The sequence below is a fragment of the Nuphar pumila genome, chromosome 6, assembly GCF_984573655.1.
Source record: "Nuphar pumila chromosome 6, dmNupPumi1.hap1.1, whole genome shotgun sequence".
NCBI classification, from domain to species: Eukaryota; Viridiplantae; Streptophyta; class Magnoliopsida; order Nymphaeales; family Nymphaeaceae; genus Nuphar; species Nuphar pumila.
In genome coordinates, this window is record NC_143254.1 from 37408100 (window position 1) to 37432124 (window position 24025).

Below are 24025 nucleotides of genomic sequence, written 5' to 3' on the forward strand. Positions count from 1 at the left end.
GGAATAGACTATAAAGAGACTTTTGTACCAATCGCTAGAATGACCACCGTAAGAACCTTAATAGTTCTTGCCACGATAAAGAAATAGCATATTTTTCATATGGATGTCAAGAATGCATTTCTCAATGAGAGCCTAGCTGAAGAAGTGTATATGAAACCACCACCTGGTATTAAGATTCCTCAAGAAAAAACTCTTCATTTACATAAAGCTTTGTATGGTCTTAAGCAAGCCCCAAAGGCTTGGTATGATAAATTCAGTCAAGTAATGCTTGATTTTGGTTTTCAATTTTGTCTTACTGACACATCTTTGTTTATTAAGAAATCTAATGCAGGTATTATTATTATTATTCTCTATGTGGACGACATGATTATTACTGAAAGTGATAAACAGGGGGTTGACAATATCAAAAAAATTCTTAAAGACAACTTTGAAATGAGTGATTTAGGATTTTTTTTTTTAAATCTTGGTATCGAAATGGCTTATTCTCCTAGAGGTTATTTAATAACTCAATCCAAATTTGCTCTTAATATTGTTGACAGATCAGGAATCACAGATGAAAAACATGTTGACACTCCTGAAGTTGTGAATATTAAAATGAAGATTGACGATGGAGAACCGCTGGAGAACCCAACACCTTTCAGACAACTTGTTGGGGCATTATCTTACCTCTCCATCACAAGACCTGACATTGCACATGTTGTCCACACAGTAAGTCAATTACAGCATGCTCCTACCACTGTCCATATGGGAGTTGTGTTACGCATTATTAGATATCTTAAAACTTTCATCTTTTGAGAACTTTTCTTGTTTGCTTCTTCCTCATTAGAACTAACTACTTATATTGATGCAGATTGGGGAACTAAAGAAATGGCATATTTTTCAGATGAATGTCAAGAATGCATTTCTCAATGAGAGCCTAGCTAAAGAAGTGTATATGAAACCACCACCTGGTATTAAGATTCCTCAAGAAAAAACTCTTCATTTACATAAAGCTTTGTATGGTCTTAAGCAAGCCCCAAAAGCTTGGTATGATAAATTCAGTCAAGTAATGCTTGATTTTGGTTTTCAATTTTGTCTTACTGACACATCTTTGTTTATTAAGAAATCTAATGCAGGTATTATTATTATTATTCTCTATGTGGACGACATGATTATTACTGAAAGTGATAAACAGGGGGTTGACAATATCAAAAAAAATCTCAAAGACAACTTTGAAATGAGTGATTTAGGATTTTTTTTTAAAAATCTTGGTATCGAAATGGCTTATTCTCCTAGAGGTTATTTACTAACTCAATCCAAATTTGCTCTTAATATTGTTGACAAATCAGGAATCACAGATGAAAAACATGTTGACACTCCTGAAGTTGTGAATATTAAAATGAAGATTGACGATGGAGAACCACTGGAGAACCCAACACCTTTCAGACAACTTGTTGGGGCATTATCTTACCTCTTCATCACAAGACCTGACATTGCACATGTTGTTCACACAGTAAGTCAATTCCAGTATGCTCCTACCAGTGTCCATATGGGAGTTGTGTTACGCATTATTAGATATCTTAAAACTTTCATCTTTTGAGGACTTTTCTTGTTTGCTTCTTCCTCATTAGAACTAACTACTTATACTGATGCAGATTGGGGAAGTGACCATAATGATCGACACTCAACTACTGGACTTTGTGTGTTTTTTAGGAGAATCATTGATTTCTTGGAGGTGCAAGAAGCAACAAAATGCCTCTCTTTCATCAACTGAAGCACATAGCCATGGCTACGACCACCATGGAAGTAGTCTGGTTAAGGAGATTACTTTAAGATATGGGTATTGTGAGTACGAAAGCACCACAACTATGTTGCGACAATAAAAGTTTTATTTACATTGCTAGCAACCGGACATTCCATGAAAGGACTAAGTCTATCGAGATAGATTGTCACTACGTACGAGAGGAATTTCTACATGACACCACTGATCTTCCATATGTCTCATCAGAATATCAGCTGACAGACTTCTTTACTAAACCTCTCGCTGATCGCCGATTTCATTTTCTCTTAGACAAACTTTCAGTTGTTCAACCGTAAGTTTGAGGGGGAGTGTTAAAATTGTAATCTCATAGCTAATCTCATATGTAATATACCACTATTATATGTAATCTTATCTTTTTTATTTAGTTGCATAGTTTAGGTAGGATTTAGTTAGTTAGTTTTTCCTTTTTCGCTTTTGGACATTTAATAGGCTTTATGCCTTTTGACTAAGTCAAAAAGCATAAAGCAATCATTTTTATTTTTTTCGACATCTAAATAGACTTTATGCCTTTTGACTAAGTCAAAAAGCATAAAGCACTATGAGAGTCGTTGGACTCCCAACAGCTCTAAATAGAGTCGTTGGGAGCCCAACGACTCCCTCTCCCTCTTATTAGTTATATAAATATGGGGTCTCACCCCAATGTAAAGCATTCTTTTTGTGTGGGTTATATCCCACTTGAATGAAATTATATTTTCATTTTTTGATTTGCATTCTTTCTTGGGTGGTGTTTTTATGAACCTTATTGGTTCTTGTGAGTGAGCTTTGCTTATGAACCTTTATGGTTCTTGTGGGAGATCTTTTGTGAGAATCATTTGAGGATTTGGATGGTGGGTTGCATCTTCTTTCACCAACAACATCAAATGTGCAGCAAAGATTGAACTACATTAAACAATCAAAAGTGCCCTGCTGGCTAAAAGGGACTGGACCATGACAATAGCCAATCGATAGGTACTGAAGTACGCATGGGACAATGTACTGGGTGCTAGTATACTATAAAGGATCTCTTTACTCATTGCAAATCAAGATTGCACAAACTATCGTAGTATAAAACTCATGAGTCATACTATGAAACTTTGGGAGAGGGTGATTGAGTCTAGGTTGAGGAAGGTTGTTATGATATCGGAGAATCAATTTGGTTTTATGCCTAGAAGATCAACTATGAAAGCTATACATCTTCTTAGACAACTTATTGAAAGATATAGAGAGAGGAACAAAGATTTGCATATGGTTTTTATTGATTTAGAGAAGGCATACGATAGAGTACCTAGGGACGTTCTCTGGTGGACAATGATGAAGAAAGGTGTTTCTCTCAAGTACATTAGTATTATTATAGATATGTATGAAGGAGTAGTAACCAATGTCTGCACTTGTAGAGGGGTGACAACCAATTTTCCGATAACGATTGGGTTACATCAAGGATCTGCTTTAAGCCCTTTCCTATTTGCGATAGTGATGGATGAGCTTACGAGATCAATTCAAGAAAATGTACCGTGGTGTATGTTGTTTGCTGATGATATTGTTTTGATTGATGAGTCTAGAGCTGGGGTTAATGCTAAGTTAGAATTATGGAGACAGACATTGGAAGCTAGAGGTTTTAAGTTGAGTAAGAGTAAGACTGAATATATGGAATGTCGGTTTAGTAAGCAACGAAGTAGTGATGGGAGTGTAGTGAAACTTGGTGAGCAAGAAATACCAGTGAATGATTATTTCAAATATTTGGGATCCATCATTCAGAAGTATGGAGAAATTGATGGAGATGTAAATCATAGGATAAAGGTTGGGTGGATGAAATGAAAAAGTGCAACTGGAGTGTTGTGCGATCGTAGAATGTCATTGCGGTTGAAGGGAAAGTTTTATAGGACGACTATTAGACCCGCTTTACTATATGGTACGGAATGTTGGGCTGCCAAGAGACATCATATTCAAAAAATGAGTGTAGCTGAGATGCGGATGCTTAGATGGATGTGTGGAAATACAATAAAAGATAAGATTCGGAACGAGGAGATACGTAAGAAGGTAAGTGTTGCACCCATTGAAAATAAGATGCGAGAGAATCGTTTACAGTGGTTTGGACATATTCGGCGAAGGCCTAATGATGCTCCAGTTAGAAGGTTTAAGAAATGGGAAAATATATTAGTTAAAAGAGGTCGGGGTAGGCCTAGGAAGACTTGGATGGAGATGATAGGAAAGGATATGAATGCTTTGAACCTCACCGAGGACATGGCATTGGATAGAAATGATTGGAGGAAAAGGATTCATGTGGAAGACCCAATATGAATTTCTTTTTTGGTTCATATCGCTGACCCCAATTGTTTTGGGATGAAGGCGTAGTAGTTGTTGTTGTTGTTTGTTGTATTTAGCATTCTAGCTTGTGAACTCCAACACTCTGGTACCAGCTATGACCATATTAGTTCAAATTGTACACTCAACAAATTAACACAAACACATAAGATTCGCATAACTGTATGAGGTAATGATCCAGAAATACATAAATAGCTTAAAAAGTAATCAGCCATTTGTTTATTAATGTATAAAAGGCTGCAAACCCAGTCTGTGACAAATACATGGAATGGAGATAAATTATACAACAAAATACAATATCCAATCGTGAACCGAAATGTTGGCAACTAATGAGTAGCTTAAAGAAACTGATGGATGATTCTACACCATTTCCAAGGTAAATGATCTAGATACACGGAACTAAATGTAGTAAACATAAATTGAAAGATCGTGTTTGCCAACATCACAAACCTGATCAGATGGAGTACTTGGAGCTTTCCTGAATCCCATCACAAGCTTTCCCTCTGGATCTATCCGACTAAATGTTACTGAAGAGATACAACGAACTCTTAGTACCTAGTCAACGAATTATAAATTCAAAAGCCATAGGAACTAGAGAAAAGGCATGGAAAGTTGATGAAAGTAAACGAATTGCTATATCTAACAAAGTAACAGTTCTATAAGTTTCAATGACATAAAACAGCCCCTAATAGAAAATCATGCAGAAGCATAGACAATAAATTAGTGAGCCGGGTCTCAAAAAATGCCACAATGATGACTGAAAAAGATAGCAAGCTGCAAGGACAATGAAAGAATTACCAGAATTTTACATTTCAATTATAAAAGGACTCAAAACACAAAACGAACAAATAAAAGATTGAAAAGTACAAGAACAACAAAAGACCCCAGTTTTTTGTGTTCCAAATAATGTATATGCACATATACATAGGCATGTAGGCATGCTACATGCAGATGCACATTGTACAATATTCAGATATGCTCCAGTGACTTGCAACTGAAGCATAAGCTGCAACTTTTATGATCAGTCTGATACGTGATTTCAATTTAGCCTTCCATATGTGAAACCATTTACTTTAGCGCAATATCGATAATCAAAAGTGCACCAACAATGGTGCCAAATACTCTGATATACAAGAGTATAATGGAAGACATCAGACACGCATGCATCACACACAGAATATAAACTAAGACATAAAAAATGCAGTATGATGTGGGATGTTTACCTTCAGATGTAACAGTTCCTAATATCAGAAGAAATGAAAAGAAAAAAAAATGAGCATACACAAAGCAATTGAATCAGTAATGGATCTATACATTACCTATATCACCAGCTTGCAGTTGCATAGACTGAATGCAAGATGTTACACCTTCTAACACATACATCCTGCTGTTATTGTTCGGCCAAAATCGAAACAGAAATATCCACTCCTTTCCTTTTGCATCTTGAATTTTAAGAGGCAACCCTTCAGGATGAGAAATTACTGGGAAGTATGCCTGTTCATGATTAAGATTCAAGAATCAATTCAAGATAAGTTGATCAAAACCTTTATTGATAATATGTCAGCAAAGTGAAAAAGTATCATGACTTGGTCAAATGGAACATGGACTTTAGACTGAACCATCTACAAGTAAAATTTGAAGCTTATAATTCCCAAGAGTTCCTACGGTCTCCGATACATCCCCCAAACAGTCCTTAGATCTGAACAAGCCAATGCAAATGGCATGTTTTTGTAAAATAGGGTGGCATTATCTAATTTCCTCAAAGAAAAATGTCACAACATATTTTTGTAAAACAGCAAATAGGTTGGGAGATTTTCCAAAATTACTCCATGGAAAATGGTATTCAAGATCATAATATCTCCAAACTGAGCCACACAAACATCCATCTCACTATCATATTGGCAAAGGGTTTTTTCTGGAGAATTTAAAAATAAGTGATTTCCTGAGAATAAGTTGCAGATTTCTAAAATTAATAATAATAATAATAATAATAATAATAATAACCAAAACCAAATAAAATATTATATATGTGTGTGTATAGGGTTAAAGTTTGCTACAATTGTTTGCCTGTGCAATGACTTAGCAAACTTTGTTTTTTTATATTTTTGTTTTTTTGTCAAATGAACCCATGGATGTCATCTACATGCTGTTTTTAGTGGGAACCGGCTTTTGAATCGCCAGAATCCGACCTGTGTACAGATTTTCCGGCGATACAAAAATGGCCAGTTGTAAATGCACCAATTTTTCCTGACCCAACACATGTTTTTTCATCAAAAAAACATGATCCAAGGGTCGTTTCCCATTAAACCGAGCATGCTAAACACATCTACGAGGTTAGATTGAGTCAAAATAACTTGCATCATGAGATTCCAGCTAGATTGTATCTACAATCGACTGTTATATATATATATATATATATATATATATATATCCCCTAAAATGCCATAATTTAAGGAGAAAGTCCTAAGGAAGTCCGAGATGAATAGCATTTCAAATATTTTTTTAGTTCAGTATATATGACAAAAATGAATGATGACGAACAAAAGCTTAGCACCATATTTTGTAGATTATTGCAAAAAATATACATAAATAAAATTAATGAAGGTTCACCTCTGCACATTTTTTGGGCAGCACCAAACGTCCTACACGACCTGCATCACTAGCACTCAACATTTTCTCAAATAAAGGAGTGATGACAGAATTCGAGCTTATAAGAGGTTAAGGATCTCAAATTCCAGATCACAGATGGTTAGATTCCAAAATAAACAGACAAGTAAAACACAACTCTCAAAATGGTTCATTGCTTCAAGTAAATAAACATGTGAATTTGGCACCAACAATCCAATACATAAAAGACAATTAAAACAACATAGTGGATACTCTCCTTGTATTTTCTGAAGCTCTTGATCGGTGATCCTTGGACAGTATCGAGGAAGTATTAACTGATTTTTCACCCTTCCATCACTGTGAGGTCTAGCAGTGTTGATTTGATTTTGTGCATCTTTAGAAGACTGAGTGGGAGAATATTGCTTTGGCAACAATTTTAAAGATCGCTGTTGCTGAGCATTGCTTGGATATTTTGCATCATTTCCATCTATTGACAAGGTAGACCACTGTGCTGCCTTGTGACATGAATCTTTCGGCTCGTACTCACAATCATTAACAGATTTGTTAGCCTCGAGCTCGTCTCTGGCCACATCTCTTCCAGTTTCATGGATGTTTCTTCCAGTAATGTAGCTAGAATCCTTCAAGGCCGCTAAATGTTCTTCTCGAACAGAAACACCCAAAGAGTTATGTGCATCAATTCCTGAATTCCCATTATCAAGCCTGTCATACTCATGGAACTTTAGGATGCCATATGATTCCCGTTCAAGTGAGTCTTCAGCATTCTTTTTCTCCATGAAGCAGGTTGATGACTGTTCCATATGTAGAAGTTCAGCATTTGCCTTTTCAGCATCAGGATACTTCATCCTTGGATATGATTCAGAATCCCAAGTCAGAGAATGCCAAAGAGGAAGCAGTTGCTGTTGCTGTCCAAGATCAGAACTTGTCACTGGAAGTTGACCCCAAGTTTTTGTAGATTGATCTGTGAGGCCGCCAAGGAGAGACAGAAAAGGAAACCAAGAGGGTGGTCTTAACTGCTTTGATGCCTAGCAAGCAAATTGATGAAAAAAAAAAGTAGAATATGAAATCAATTAATCAAGCATCTACAGGAAATGAATAGAACATCTAATAGTTCTATGTTTATAGTTTTACAGCCTGATACCTGATAGATCTGCACATTTTATGGCTGGGATATTTGGATATATTTTGTTGGTCATCTGGCCTAATGGCATATGCAGTGAACCAAACTTGTAGCACTTTGGATTAGACTGGTTTCTAGTGTTGTTTATTTCTTGGTATTTCTCATAGTGATTTTGCATTCTAAATGGTCACTTTACTATATAATAGAAGCTGGAGTTTTATCAGTAGAACTGCTTCAAAATATACACAAATTTAGAAGGAAAATAGAGATACTGATTGCAGTACAAATATTTGAGAGCTATGACCAGTGACCACCATAAACATCAGAGCGAAGAACACTAAGAGTGAAGGTCCCTAAATATTACAAAATGTTCAAAACATGGTTAGCAAGTTAGCATGATCAGCAATAACCATATGCCCAAAGACCCAATTACATGGGTGTAGAATCCTTGAACCAATAAGAGAGCTTGGTATGCTAGCGCACATTGATTCATGGGTTAGGGTTAGGGTCACTGTCCAAAGTAAAGAATCCAGTAACTATAGTTTGGTGATCATAGATGAAAGTGATACCCACTTTTCATGAGCCAAACACCTGAGAGCTAACAAAGATCGCACAGGTCATGTCACTTCTGCCAATAAATTAGAAGACTTACCACACTAAATATGCCTTTCTTAGCACATGCAAGACATTCTACTCCACCAACATCAAGAAGAAATAACCTATGCATGGAAGCAATGCACCCGCAGTGTAAACGCTGCACAATAAAGGTTCTCATTAGGGAACAACGATATTCAACTAATTTGAAAAATACTTAAGTGTGTGATTTATGTTCTTATAGAAACTTAATGCATGTGATTGCACCTTATAACAGAAAAAACTACGTGATGCTTGTGTTTTTAAGCACCACAAAAGGTACTGATCTAATTTTGTTAAAAGTGCAACCACTTTTCACTTTTAAGTGCCTCAAAAGAACAGCATTTTGTGGCAGCAAACAGTTCATAACAATTTCCCTATTCTAACAATGCAAGTAGAGCTGCTTTCAAAATTTAGTTTTTAACCTTTCCACACATCTCACAGTTCCTCCAGCCAGCAGCATCAGCATGAAAATCTTCACAGAATCTCCCTTCCTCATAGGAAGAACTACAGGGATAACAAAATGAAATTTTTAAATAATTCAGAGTCAAAGACCACATAAAGATGCAAGAGTAAGCAAAAATCACTTTTTAACATAAATAATTCAACTAAAATTTTCTTTCTTGTTCCCCTTTTGTTTGAATCCACTTATGTTGTTTTTATATTCTATTCTTATGTTACCTTTACCTCTTTATTCATTATTCCTTCTTTTAAACCTATTGATTCAGTCACTTCTTTCAAAGCTTAACCAGCTTCCTAATTCTCCTTTATGTGTATCTCCTTTTGTTGGGAAAGTGCTTTATCATTATCTTAAAACCTAAATTCACATATCTTTCTCTCATTGCAAATTGTTTTCTCTCACAAAGAAGGATAGCTATTCCATAACCATCAACTAGCATTAGGGCTTTGAAACTGCATTGAACAAGAGAAGATGAAGCCCTGATCTCAATAATCCAAGTCTGAGCTACTCAAATGAGTTGCATGCTCCTTTTTCAACAGGCATGCAGTTGCTTCACAAATTTCAAGCAACTTCATTTATCCAATTTAATTGACCTTAGAAGGCTACAACATGCAACATACACAAAGTTCTAGGCTTCTAGTCGAAAAGGGCCACTATACAAGTTCATTGATTCAGATGAACAAAAGTTCCCAATGATTTATGAAATTCTTCAGAGACACATCTAATCCTGAGAGGACACATACCTAAAATTACAGGTGCATTCAATATTGTGTGTCATTAAAACGAAGAAAATGAAATGATCTTCACTTGCTCCAAGAAGTTGAGCTTTCTAAATATTAAAAAACCAAAATAAGTAGCAAAGAACACCAAAAAGGGTTAGCCTGAGACCATGTAAGATATTGTTTGAACCCAAGATACTTGACATCTTCAGTGGATTGTGTGAAGTTATATCTGGTTAACTGAATAAGAACAGTTACAAATGCAAAGAGAAACGCAAGCCAAGATTCCGCATGTTCCAGCATGAAGAACACATCTCTTATTCCCTTCTGAGTGGATTCAAACATAGGACTTGATAACTAACCTTTAGCTTCTCAACAAGTATTCAAGTATTTTCTAGCAGATATTGAAGATCAAAAGAGATGGCACAAGAACACTTTGATTATAGAAGTCGACATTTTATAGCACATAAAAGAAAAATATTAAAAAATTAACACTATAGGCAGTGTAAAGAAACAAGAATCCTTTAATCACACTCAATATGCTCACCAAAGATTCAAAAGAACACGCACAACAAGTGTCCACAAAAGGGCACACTCAATACCAAACCCACACAAGGGGGGGTATTTCACAAGAGGGCTAAAATAAATATTATTTTATTCATCGCTATGCAAGAAGCATTGTTATACAAGAGACGGGGAACAGCCCAATTTATATACAAGCAAGAGGCAAGAAAGAGAGGGACTCAAGAGAGTCGTTGGACTAGCTCCTCAAATGGCTGCAAATAGACCCATTGGAGCTAGTCCAACGACTCTCTTGACTAGTCAACAAAGCGTTGATTAGTCCAACTATATTCTAAAAGAACTAAATCTAGTTCTAAATGAACTAGATAAAATAGAAATAAAATAAAGAAAATAAATATATATATATACATCAATAATATATATAATATATATACACATATATATATATATCGAGAAAAATCAGTGATTAAAAAAATTAAAAAACATAAAAATAGTAGAAATAGGTAAGAAAAATAACATGTTTAGATAATAAAATACACATATAATAAAAGAAACAAATAAAAAATATTAAACCCAGAAGAAGAAAACATAGTTAAGATATAGAAAAGAAATAAAAAAGTAAAAGACGTCATAATATTGTGATATTATCGTGCTAATATTGTGACATGTATAAATTTCTGATATTTTCAAAATATTGTGATATTTTTTGCTTTAAAATCGTTTTATGAATTTACAGCTATATTATAGCTATCTTTTCAAATATCGCCTATATCTGTGACTATGATATATATATATATATATATATATGCGCGCGCGTGTGTGTGTGTGAGAGAGAGAGAGAGAGTAAGAACGCCCCAATATAAAATTTGGAAAAAAAAATCCTCCTATATCATATGCACTTCCTAAAAAGAGCCAACTTCAGCCTTCAGAATGTTAATTTAGTTCAAGCGGAGAGAAAGTCACTGCTTCCGTGGGGTTGGGACAAGTCTAGTAGTAAGACATACAGCTTCCTTGTGAAAAAAATCCACCCAGACTGGCGGGACTGCCATTCAAACCATGCACACACACTCAGAGAGAGAGAGGACTCCACTACAATTTCACGAAAAAACCAGTATATGTAGTTTCAGAAAGACTCCACTGCAATTTCACCCAAGAAACAGAAGAGATTATTGATGTATTTCCTACACATTTACGGAAGGAATGATTCGTCGAACTCACTAGACAAAGATTGGATCTCGTCTTTAGGAAGCATTCCACAAATGTCGACCCTCTTATACAGCAAAACCTCAAAATCCCATAGGATCCAAGAAAATCCGGATACTTATCACGTCTATTTGAGTGAAAATTGTCGTGAAGGGCCAAATCCACGTTTCTGACTAACGATTCTAAATTCCAAGCTATTTCCAGGAAGAAAACTCGAAGACAAAATATGCAAATCCACAAATAGCAAGCTTCTGACACTGCTTCGCCTATTTATGCGATAAATAACATGAACAGTGCTTCAAAATCGTGAAGTTCTCACCTTCGGGTATTTCTACCGCGCGGACTCGAAAAATATGCATAAACCACAAAAGTACATATTCCCGCCCTCCTCAACCTAAACTTGCGAGCGAAGAAAGAACGTCAAAAACTATTTACCGCCCTCCTAAACCTAACCCTTCCTTCCGCAAGACTGAAAGATTGGGAAATCCGAGCCAGAACGAAACGAAAAAAAAAACAGAGGAAAGAAGCAAAGAAAGAAGAAACAAGCAGGAAATCCACCGCTCGGAACTAAATCCTCGACTACACTCCAAAGATCCAGCAATCCGCCACGTGAACGATGTGAACAAAGCTGCAGAACACTTCAAAAAGCAAGAGCGGGACCGAAATTCGCAGCTCGCGAGGTAGAACCGCATCAATCGAGAGAAACCGTGAAAACATCGAGTTCCTCATCTCCAGCTCGAAGAAAGCCGAAAGGAGAAAAAAAAAACAGAAAAAGAAGAAAAGAACGAAGGAAGAAGGAACGTACCCGCAGCGGTCGCAGAGCTCAGCGATCTCACCGGACCGCAGCCTCCACCCTTTCCGCCACCGGTCCCCTTTCGAGGAACCGCACTTCAGGTTGAAGCAGGCCTTAGGAGAAGAGGAGGTCGCGGACATCCTTCCAACCCGAACGAAGAAGAAGAATGAATGAACGAACAAACGAACTCAGAGACGAACGAAGAGTATAAGTACAGCACAAGAATGCCAGCAACGAATCGAAAGCTTCGGTCACAATCTTCCCACAGGGAGAAAAGAGGGGAAGAAGAAAGGCAACAGAGAGAGCGAGAGAGGGAGTTTTTCTCGCGCGCTGCTCCTTTCCCTTCCGGCCGATCCTTTGCTGCTTCGGTGCCGGCGTCGTCGCTGTCACTTGATTCCCGTTACTTCTTTGGCACCCCCCCCCCCCCCCCCCCCATCTGCATGGCCCGCGAATGTCATGCAGGCACGTAACTCTCTCCCTGCACACATTTCACACAAAACACACACCACACAGTAACTCGATCGTCTCTCACTCCTTTTCCCCTTGGCTTTCCGGCCTTCATCCTTTTGTCTTACCTTTGAATCTTGCAAACTGCATCTAAATCTCCATGAAATTACACAGGTATCACAAGATTTGAAATAAAATTTGTGCTATAAAAATATATAAACCTTAAACCTACTAAACCAAAATCGGACAAACTAAATAATTATTTCAAACTTATGAACAACAAGATTTGAAATAAACTTATTGTTATCATTCTCATTTTATAATATAAAATATACTTACTATTAATAGATGAGCCTGTACGAACCGAATCGAGATGAACATTGGTTGTTCCTTGTCGAAACTATTTCACGAGCTTCAACGATCTTGTTATGAGCCGAAATGCGAGCAGCCCATCTCCCTTTCCAGCCCCTACTCGCAAGCGACGCTGAATTAGAAGCGTGCAATTCAGGCTTGCTTTGGGTTTGGGTGCGTTGAGGGCATACTTGTGATATGTATGGCTTATACGGGTTATTACGTAGGCAAGGTTTACATGGAAACTTACCAAATAACAAACAGAAAAACGTCATTCTCGTGCCGTGCTTTCCGGGCACGAAGTCAAAAGGAAAAGGACCCGTTGGTGGACCTCGCTGACTGGGTACGATCCACTCGGATAAGTTGCCGAACTCGAAGCTGCTTCAGCAAAGTTGCGTGTCACCCAAATTTTTTTCTTCGAGTCCAGCAAAGTTGTGAGTCACCCATTTTTTTTTATTGAAATTTTCAAACAAAAAATTTAGGCATTAATCAAAAACCTACTTAAGTTTTGGTTCTTTTAATTCAAAATGATCTTACTATCCTTACAAAATTGAGTGATTCTGGAAACAGCTGTCAACTTGATAAAAACCTTCTTATATCCAAAATCGTTGATTTCTGATTTTTTTAGAACATTTTTGTCTTTCATATATATGCAAACCTACTATGGTTAGCACGATGTATAGATGCATTGTAGGAAGTCCGCAACCTTTCAATAAAAAAAAGAGATTTTGAGCACATTTACAAATAAAGTACAACTTTCATAAACATAGTATGACATTTGTGAATGTAACTTGTGAACCTTAAGTGAATACTCTTCAAGGAGCTCCGCAAATAAGTGAGAACATTGGCAAATAGTTATTGCAAATGTCATCAACTTTCACACTTTGATTCAACCTCTGCAAATAAGGTAAGACTTTCCCAAATAGAGTATGACCTTCACGAATATAACCTTTGAACCTCCTTTACGTAAATATTGTTCAAGAAGGTCTGCAAATGTATGCGAACATTCGCATATATGTATTTTGATTGTCCTCGACTTTCGCACTTTGATTCGACCTATGCAAATACAACATGACCTTCACGAAGAAAACCTGTGAATCTCAATTAAGTAAATACTTCTCAAGGAGGTCTGCAAATAGGCACGGGCATTTTCAAATATCTATTGTGAATGCCATAGACTTTCGCTCTCTGATTCAACCTCCGCAAATACAGTATGACCATCGCAAACAAACCCTATGAACCTTGAGGTCTGCAAATAAGTTAGGATATCTGCAAATATGTGTTACGAATGTTTTTGACTTTCGCAAGTTTGTTGATTCATATATAAAATTATTTCATTCTTTTTTTATTTATTTTTTTGTTTATTTCTCGTAGAACTATATAATTTGTGCATCTAAACAGTCAATTAATCATAGCAATTATCACATTGAAAATGGAGAATTGAATAATGAGGTATATCATGTTGGATGAGGATGACTCATAAATGATAAAAGAAGATCAAGATACCAATGACACGGGATAATTAATAATAGATGGAAATGATGCACAAATGGCAATTGAAAAGTCAAACCCTTAGTATGTTGTACAAACTATATAGCATCTATTGGGCAACATAATTATTATTTTTTATACTAATGAGATATGATTCAATAGATTCTTGTTTATTGGATTCTCATGTAATGAACAATAATTAAAAATCATTAAAGCGGAGGCATCACAATTAATTAATGACTTTGAGTAATGAAAAACTTAATGATTGAAAATTTTTTTAATGACTAATAGGAAGCTTAAATAATAGAGACATTGTTGCTGACCAAAGATTTAATTGAGTTCTCACTTGAGGCTGGGGGTGGGAGTTTGGTTATAGTTCCATTGTCACATATCTCGTTATGTGTATAAGTATTTATCATGAAATACATAAGATATAAATAAAAGACACAAGACATTGATGTAGTTCATTAAAAAACAATAGATAAATACAAATAAGAAATTCATTAAACAACTTTTAATAAATATATTACATAAGACTTTAAAGCAATTCATTAAAAACAATAGCTAAATTCAAATAAATAATTTATTAAACAATACTTAACAAATAAATTACATAAGACATTGGAACAATTTATTAAAAAACAATAGATAAATAAAAAATTTAATTCATTAAATAACTCTTAACAAATACACATTTTACAAAGCATAGGTACTCATACACATTGTTATTCGTGTATTTGCCTATTGTGGCTAACCTCACCGTATACATTACACTTGTATGGTACAACATCATTGTGTTTTATTCTTCATCTCTTCACCTTAGGTCATTGTGCTTTACAAACCACTTTTGGTGAATAAACAAAAATAGAAGTAGATGAAAAAATATGTATGACATTATCTACCAGCAAAATGAATGGATATGCATTATATGTAGCTCAATACGATTTAAATATGCAAAACTTATCATAGTAATTCTTTGGTAACTTGTTCGTATACAAAATTCATTGATTGCATGTTCTCATAGAATCCCACTAACTTGTTACACTTCACAATAGCATTTTTGCTTGTTATGATCAATATTGTAGAAGTGAGATCGATCACGGGCTTAGTACCGACGTTAGTGGCAATGCACTACTTGCACACATATTGGTTATGCTTTATCTTTAGTTTCTCTATTTTTTCTTTTACCTTAGTTACCACAATGTATATTATTTCACTACAAAATAAAGAAGTAACAAATATAGAGTATTAATTACAGATGTTGAAAGCCCTATTTAATACTAGTTATTAACTATGTTTAATAAAGAGTTGTAGCTATTAATGATCTTGAGACTTTTAACTATGGCTTCAGTTGTGCTTAAATAGTCGCATAAAGTGTACCTTTTTAACTATGATTGCAAGGAAGCCGTAGTTAATGGTTATTTTCAAGTATTCGTTATGGCTTTAGGCCACAGTTAATGTCATCTCGCCAAACTTTTCATAGGGCGGGTAAAATTCAATCTCGTGCTTGCCTCTTGTTTTTGCCTTGCCTCTGATTCAACTTGAATGTCTCTTGTTCTCGCCTTGCCTCTCGTCCCTCTCTCGCCTATATTGCCAGCATCTGGTGAGAGTCTCTATCTCTCTGTGCTAGGGTTCCAAGAAGACCACAGAGGATGAAATGTGGAGGGAGACCGTCTAAAATGCTCCATCTCACTCCTGTTGGTTTGCTCTGGGGTTTGAATAAACCCACAGAGGAAGAAACCCCTACTGATCTTCGCATTTGTTCCTCTTTGTGTTTCATTATTGGGTGTTTGATTAGGGGTTCTCCCTAGAGAACGTGAATATTTATTTTTATTATGCCATCCTCTTTCTCTCTCAATCATTTTCTATGATATTCTCTCCGACGATGATGGTGATGGCACTGGATCTGTGGACCATCTTATCGCTAACCTCCTCCGCGAGAACTAGTGGATGAACGAGTCCATTAATGCCCTCATCATCGTAAGATCCTCACCCCTATTATTGTTTTTGGTTCAATTCTAATCACTCTTGGATTGTCCATATCCGATTTTTGGTTATGATTCGGGATCACACGTTCAAAATTGGAGCTCATAATGTTGGATTTCTTCTAGATCTATCATATTCAAGATGAAATTTAGTGTTTCTGAGATACAAAGATTAATTTTAAGTTTGTTTTGTGTATTATTGTTTAAAATTCTTTACAGCTCAATGATGATATGATCGGGATTAGGTGCTCTAGTTGGATGTTTTTTTGTTAGGACAAGAATTAGGTGTTCGGGTGTTGATTTGTAACAATCATTGATCAGAGATCTCGTTGTAATATATTTGATTATGTGTTTAGGTTGGTCTTTCTTGCCAGTTTATTCTTGATTTTTAGGTTATTGGTTGTGTCAGGTCATTTAGCCCAATTACACCCCAAAAATGCAAAGGGGAGAATTCAGTGGGTGTGATACCAGTTGATGTCACCATCACTATGTTTAACTATGGCGTTAGGTTAGAATTCAGCATGCTCCCAAAATTTTGTTCTTTTCTCAAAAAATTTCATTAACATAAGACAAAACCTCTCAATAAAAAGAATTAAGGGCTTGTCACGTATGACGATAACCTACACATTAAAGCTCTTTGCTATATTAGACATTAAGCATCTATATTTTTTTACAGAAAAGTGGTGTTAGCCCAATGTTTCATATCCATGTTGGTAGCAATATAATGGTATACAACATCATTGTGCTACTGAAATGCTCGAGTTATGCTTCATCAAAGTACACTCAAGGGTGAACCAAAATTCTTAAAAAAAATCATTGTCAAGTGCTTCATGCAATATTCAATATGAAATATCGGACATCTGTGGGGACAACATGCTTTAGCCCTTGATGCATATCAGAGATACTTGTAAATTATAATCTCTCTTTATATTTGTCGAAAACAGTAAACTCTTCATTTACATGCTCTAAAAACTACACCTATGAATCTTTCGACTCCTTATCTACAACTGCAAATTTTAGCTAAAACATCTTACCACAAGGATCAATACCATGGGTCCATAACAATATACTCATATAACTTCTTTTTAAGGATATGTCATATACCATAAGAACTAGAGCAGTCTTTAAAAAACTCATTGATGCATCGACAAATGGATAAAAATATGTACTTAAATCTATCTTTTTTATTGATCTAAATATATCCTAACAATTCTCAATTAGCCGTCATCAAGTGATCTAAATAAGGATGAAGCATTCTAAAGGACTCTTCTAATGAACCATATTGTAAAAACCAGTAAAAACAAAAATTTAAAAGAGATCGAACCCGGGTCGGGTCCAGACCCAACTCGGATCCAATCCGTGCCCAGCCCCTCGAAAACTCCTTTTTCAGAGGGGCTGGCAGCCCGCAGAGGGAGGGGTTTCTCCAGCGACACAGGGGGTCGGCCCTGTGTGCGCCCCCTCCCTATAAAAAGACGAGAGGGGAGGGCTTACGAAGCTCCCCAACCCCCGACTCTCTCTCTCTCATCTCTCGTCTCTCCCCTCACTCTCTGCTCTCTCCCCCGACCCCCTGACTCTCTCTCTCATCTCTCGTCTCTCCCCTTCACGGCACCACCCTCTCCGGCGAACTCCCCCTTCACGGCAACTTCCTTCCCTTCACGGCAGCCCAGGTAACCCCCTCCATTTTCTTTTAAAAAATTCCAGCAAGGGCCTCATAAGGCCCTTGCCCCTTTTCTTTTTTTTGAGACCCAGCAGGGGCCGATGGCCCCAGCCCCTCTCTAACCGACAGAGGCCTCTGGCCCCTGCCACATTTCCTGTCAAGCAAAGCTCGGTAGGGGCCATTTGGCCCCTGCCTCATCTTTCGAGGGCCACAGGTGTGCATTTGGCCCCTGCGACCCCGTCTCTCTCTTTTTTTGCCATTCGACAGGCCAACAGAAGGGGGTGGGAAGCCCCCCTTCCTTTCGAGGTTGGAGAAGCCGAGTCTCCTCTCCACCTTTCCTTGTTTATGCCTTCTAAAATCACATTTTTTGCAGTTTACGCAACGGAGCCCATTCGCGCCCCGCGAACTAAACCGACGATCACCTACATTCGTAGACAGCATCATTCTCGCAATACCCCAAGGTAGGAGAAGTTGCACAAGGACTTAAATAATTAAATCAAGCATAAATAATTAAAGATCGAAAGGACTTAATGATATATTTATATACATATACGTATATAAGTACACTTTTAAATCAAGGACGTGGTTTCACGATCCTTGTCCTTTCCTTTCGCATTTCCTATTTCAGTTTGTCGTCGCGCTTTGCGCACGGGTTTTTACTTTCGTATTTACTGCTTACTGACTTTTAATTCAAGGACGCGGTTTCGCGGTCCTTGTCATTTGCTTGCGCACTTCCTGTTTTTGTTGCTGTCGTGCTTTGCGCCCAGGCTTTTGCTTTCGTACTTACTACTTACTGTCTTTAAATTCAAGGACGCGGTTTCGCGATCCTTGTCCCTGTTTGTCGTCGCGCTTCACGCCCAGGCACTTCATTTTTCGCATTATTGTCTTTCGTTTTTGCCTTGCATTTGACTTAGCGTATTCAGAAGGAATACCTTTTCCTCTTTTTACCCAATATGTTATGGGAGAACCCTTGATCTGGGGCAAGATCAAGTTGTTGGGTGATGGGTTCATTTGTGAAGCCCATTTACTAAAACCAGTGTCGTGACTTACATATCACCCAGACACTACGTCATCGCATGTCAGATTTGAGAAAATCACATGCCATATGTTGGCAAGTTGTGTGTCGTTTCAAAAGATTTGAAATGTTAAAATAGCTTTTAAAAACATTATATCTCTGTGAAACACACTTCCGAGGCTCCTATTAAGGACGTATATCCCTTTCCTCGTAAGTGTACTCTTGAACATGCGAGGCATGTTAATACTACGATGATTGGATAAGAGAGTCTTGTGACCTCGATTAATGCTTAGTGCACGTTGTTGAAAACACATATAAAAGTGGGATCACCTTCATAGGCAAGATGCTCGTTTCGGTCTAATGGACCAAAGCATGAAGAATGAGGCAACGATTAAGAAACTCCGTCGCACTCAATTCAACCTAGCTTCGTCAAGAGAGAGGACGAAGGGTACCAACTCCGATGGACATTCCATTTATGGCTTTGTAAAAGGGCAAAAGACCCGTTTTTTCCCAGTCATCGGAGGTTAGGGGGAGGGATAGGGCCTACATAAATTAGTCTAACACTTCTGCAGAAGTTGGATGCATCCCTATCAGGCCTTGGGGACTTACTCTCTCGACCATCGGTCGTCTCCATAGGAATAGGATTCAGTCAGACAACCGAGGTATATTAAAATACTTAACATAATGAACACTCGGCTTGGACTTGACTGTTTCGACTCACGTGCCATGTATGTATCCGCATGGCCGGTTATCAAGTAATAACTAAATTGAGCATGCACACCCTTTTTAGTTTGTTGTATTTAGCTTATTCCTCCAATCTATCTGCTTAGTTTGCTCGTTACTACATGATGCATAAATTATCTATGCCTAATTTAGTTCTTTCTGTCTTTGTACTCTCCTGCTAGTTTTTCGCAAAACTAACCCATTTCATGGGTACAGGTGACGATTAGGTGCATCAGGCGATGGCGCGACTGCGAGATGATTTAAGGATCCACTGTTTCTGCTCGTAGTCCTTCTTCTGGACATTTTGGTTTTTGATACGGTTTTCCCTTGAGGAAACCCAAATTTTGTACAAACTTGATACTTTCTTTAAATAAAAGAAATGGTTTTCTAAGTATTATTGCAGATCGTCCATGGTAAATCTTTGTTTTCTCGCTAACGTGCCCAAGGTTGTCAAACCTGTCCTTTTTCTTTTAAAATAAATTGTTTCCACTGATTTTAGAAATAAACTCTGTAAAGAAAAGGAATTTTCCAACTATTTCAAGGAAATTATAAGGTTCGAAATTTTGGGGCGTTACAACTTGGTATCAGAGCCAGGTTGAAACAGTGATTCTTGGTTATCGAGCATCCGCATCGCGCTGTAAGTAGTTTAATTTCTTTTTTTTCTATACTATTAGACTAGAGTATACCTTACATGAGTATTTGGGGTTTTTCTTGTTCAAAGAAATCGAACCCTCCGGATGGTGAGAGATTGGGACGCAGAAGAGGCGCATGAAGAACGCGTTGTCGTTCTGTAAGGGGCAGAAGTTCTGTGGTAGGAAGACTTGAGCGTTCGACTACCGGTTCAGATCATTGGACTAGCAGGCCGCCCCTCCCACTTTTGCGGATTCGTGGGGCTTTACGCTTCCGGATACCTACCAAGCACCGCTAGCCGCGACATGGGTAGCAATACACTTTCGGGAAGGAAGTCGTATACCGAATCATGTCCTAGTTAATCGACACACTTCTCTGGAATCCTCTGAAGCAGAATCCCCCTAGCAAGCCCAGATGGGGTGCGAATTCTGTGGTGAAGAAGGACATATGATAGATAATTGTCAACTCAGAGAAGCATACAATAGAAGGATAACTGCAGCACAAGATCTGGAGGACACAACATCCTCAGTCCAGGGTACTTATGACATACCATCGTGTGATGGACAAATATTACCCCTAGAGAGTGCTCAGGACGTCGCTCCACCCACTCATATGCCTTCCCCCAACTCACCAATATACACACCAACCCCAGACTCACCGCAGTACATATCAGATACTCCGGTAAACACTCCGGCTTCACCGCTGTACATATCGAATTCCCCGGTGTACACACCAGCTTCACCGCAGTACATGCCGGATTCTCTGGTATACACTCTGGCTTCGCCGCCCTATGCACCGGATGCCTCGCCACATTACTCCCCCACTACTCCTCTTCACGGGCAAGGAGTTCTGAATAAGGATTTGCATCCTTTTCCCCCTCTGCGTGGGTTAAGGCTCACGGGTATTGCAAGAGAGTACTTGAGGAAATACTCTCATCATCCCTAAAGGATATAAAACTCGTTGGTTTTTGTACCCGTGGACAGTTTTTTGTTTTTGACTTTTTGTAAGTGCCCTCTTATACCAGCACTGCTGGGCTTTTATAATCTCTATTACTCGAAAATACGATAAACTTTTTGATATTATTCTTCTCCTTCAAGTATTGACTTATGTATCATCTGGATATTTTAAGGATGGTTCGAGGGTCGAACGAGAGTTCGTCTTACGAATGGTCAGATCAACGGGGATTCATCATGGATTCCTTGAGCGCATTGGCTAGCGCCATGCGAAATCAAGCGCACAACCAAGTACCTACCCCAGAACTAAGCCACCCTGCGGCAATATCGTATGAAAAGTTCTTAAAGCTCGATCCTCCAACCTTTGCAGGCAAGCCCAACCCCGATGCAGCTGAACACTGGATTTTGGAAGTAGAGAGAGTTTTCCAAGTTTTGACAGTCCCAGAAGACAAGAAGACTATTTTCGGTACTTTCAGACTTTTGAGTGTCACCCGCCATTGGTGGGACACGACTTTGAGAGTCCTTCAAAAAGGCTTTCTTAGAGAACTATTTTCCTCCTCATGCTAGGGAGAGAAAAAAGGTGGAGTTCTTGGAACTTTGCCAAGGCACTTCAAGTCTGGTGGACTACATCTCCAGGTTCCAGGAGTTGGAGCGTCATTGCCCCAACTTATTCGCAGATGATCGGGAGCGAGCGGGGAAATTCATCCGCGGATTTAAGGAAGAACTCCGACCAAGGGTCCTAAACAGCATGCCATCGACTCTCTCCGCAGCTGTTGCTGCAGCCACTCTCCTGTTCGAGGATTGGGAATGCTCCAAGAGCACCCAAAGCAAGAAGCCACCCATTGCGGTTAACGATCAAAAGAAATATCCCTCTGGCGGTCAAACCAAGCGACCACCCTTTTTCGTAAACAAGGAAGGTGGAAGAAAGTCATATCCTCCTTCTAAACGTCAGCGTCCTCAGGGCAACCCTCCCACCTGGCAGCAGGCAGGTGATGTCTGCCCCAAATGCGGACGACCTCACCCCGGGCAAGCATGCCCTCTTCTTACAGACGGATGCCTGTACTGTGGCAAGATGGGCCACTTCGCACGCGAATGCCGCAAAAAGGCGGCTGACAACCTCAGACGGAATGGTGGAGCACCTCTGCTCCCCCGACCACCGCCGCAACCGCAACAACAACAACATTCTTACCAGGCGCAACAACCACAGTCCAGCGGCCAGAAGAAAGCACCAGGACGCGTTTACACTGCCACGGTCGAACAGCTAACCAAAGGCGAGCTTGTGCAACATACCATCTTGATTGCTAACCAAGCAGCTTTCGTACTCTTTGATTGCAGCGCCACTCATTCTTTTATTTCTTTAAAATTTGCTGAACTCTTGCACGTACCTGTAAGTTCGTTAGATAATACTCTCAACGTCTATAACCCGATTGGGAAGAGCACTATTTGTGTGACCTACGTACCAGCTTTGGACGTGGTCTTGGCGGATCGACATTATCCGGCCTGCACTATCCTTCTAGATATGACTGAATTTAACATCATCCTAGGCATGAATTGGCTGCATAAGTACCATGCCAAAATCTTTTGCCATGAAAGCAAGATTGTGTTATCTCTATCAGGGATGCCTAAGGTGGAATTCAAGTTCGTGAAGGCGGTCCGTGCAAGCAAGATGATTTCTTCACTAAAGGCACAACATTACCTGAGAAGGGGATGCACTGCCTTTTTAGTCAGTGTCGTCCAGTCCGAGCCGACGCAAGTTTCTGTAAGAGATCTAGAGGTGGTTCAGGATTTTCCGGACGTCTTTCCAGAGGAGCTGCCAGGACTTCCCCCACCACGAGAAGTTGAATTCAACATCGAGTTGCTACCAGGTACTGTGCCAATTTCTAAAGCTCCATACCGTATGGCGCCAGCCGAGCTCGAGGAACTCAAGAAGCAGCTACAAGAGTTGATGGATTTAGGATTCATTCGCCCTAGTGTCTCGCCTTGGGGAGCTCCTGTTTTATTCGTTAAAAAGAAAGATGGATCATTGCGGTTGTGCATCGACTATCGAATGCTCAACCAGACCACGATAAAGAATAAGTATCCGTTACCGCGTATCGAAGATCTGTTCGATCAACTGCGAAATGCCAAGATTTTCTCAAAGATTGACCTTAGGTCAGGATACCATCAACTCAGAATTAAGGGAGATGATATCTTCAAGACGGCTTTTCGAACTAGGTATGGGCATTTCGAGTTTACTGTCATGCCTTTCGGACTCACCAACGCTCCTGCAGCCTTCATGGACCTCATGAACCGTGTGTTTAAACCCTTTTTAGACACCTTCATCATCGTGTTCATCGATGACATCCTGGTGTACTCGGAGACCTGGGATCAACATCGCAAACACCTGATCATCATTTCGGAAACCTTGCGGAAGGAGCGTTTGTTCGCTAAATTCTCTAAAAGCGAGTTTTGGCTCAAGGAGGTTATGTTTTTGGGACATGTTATATTCGAGAAAAGCGTATCCGTAGATCCTGCCAAGGTGGAGGTCGTACTAAATTGGCAACAACCGAGGAATGTTCGTGACATCAGAAGTTTCCTTGGATTAGCTGGATATTAT

The 24025-nt window shown here is 38.6% G+C and overlaps 1 protein-coding gene across 1 annotated transcript in view; it reads right to left on the minus strand.

The window, feature by feature from the left end:
• Positions 1–21228, minus strand: part of LOC149834657 (B3 domain-containing protein Os07g0563300-like) — an 87325-nt gene extending 66097 nt beyond the window's left edge. The window contains exons 1-6 of the mRNA XM_090009424.1: positions 21108–21228; positions 8906–8987; positions 8500–8566; positions 7057–7752; positions 5417–5596; positions 4553–4657 (exon numbers count right to left, since the gene is read on the minus strand). Coding sequence (XP_089865550.1) covers positions 4553–4657; positions 5417–5596; positions 7057–7752; positions 8500–8566; positions 8906–8987; positions 21108–21228 — 1251 coding nt within the window. The remainder of the gene's footprint in view (positions 1–4552; positions 4658–5416; positions 5597–7056; positions 7753–8499; positions 8567–8905; positions 8988–21107) is intronic.
• Positions 21229–24025: the final 2797 nt, after the last annotated feature.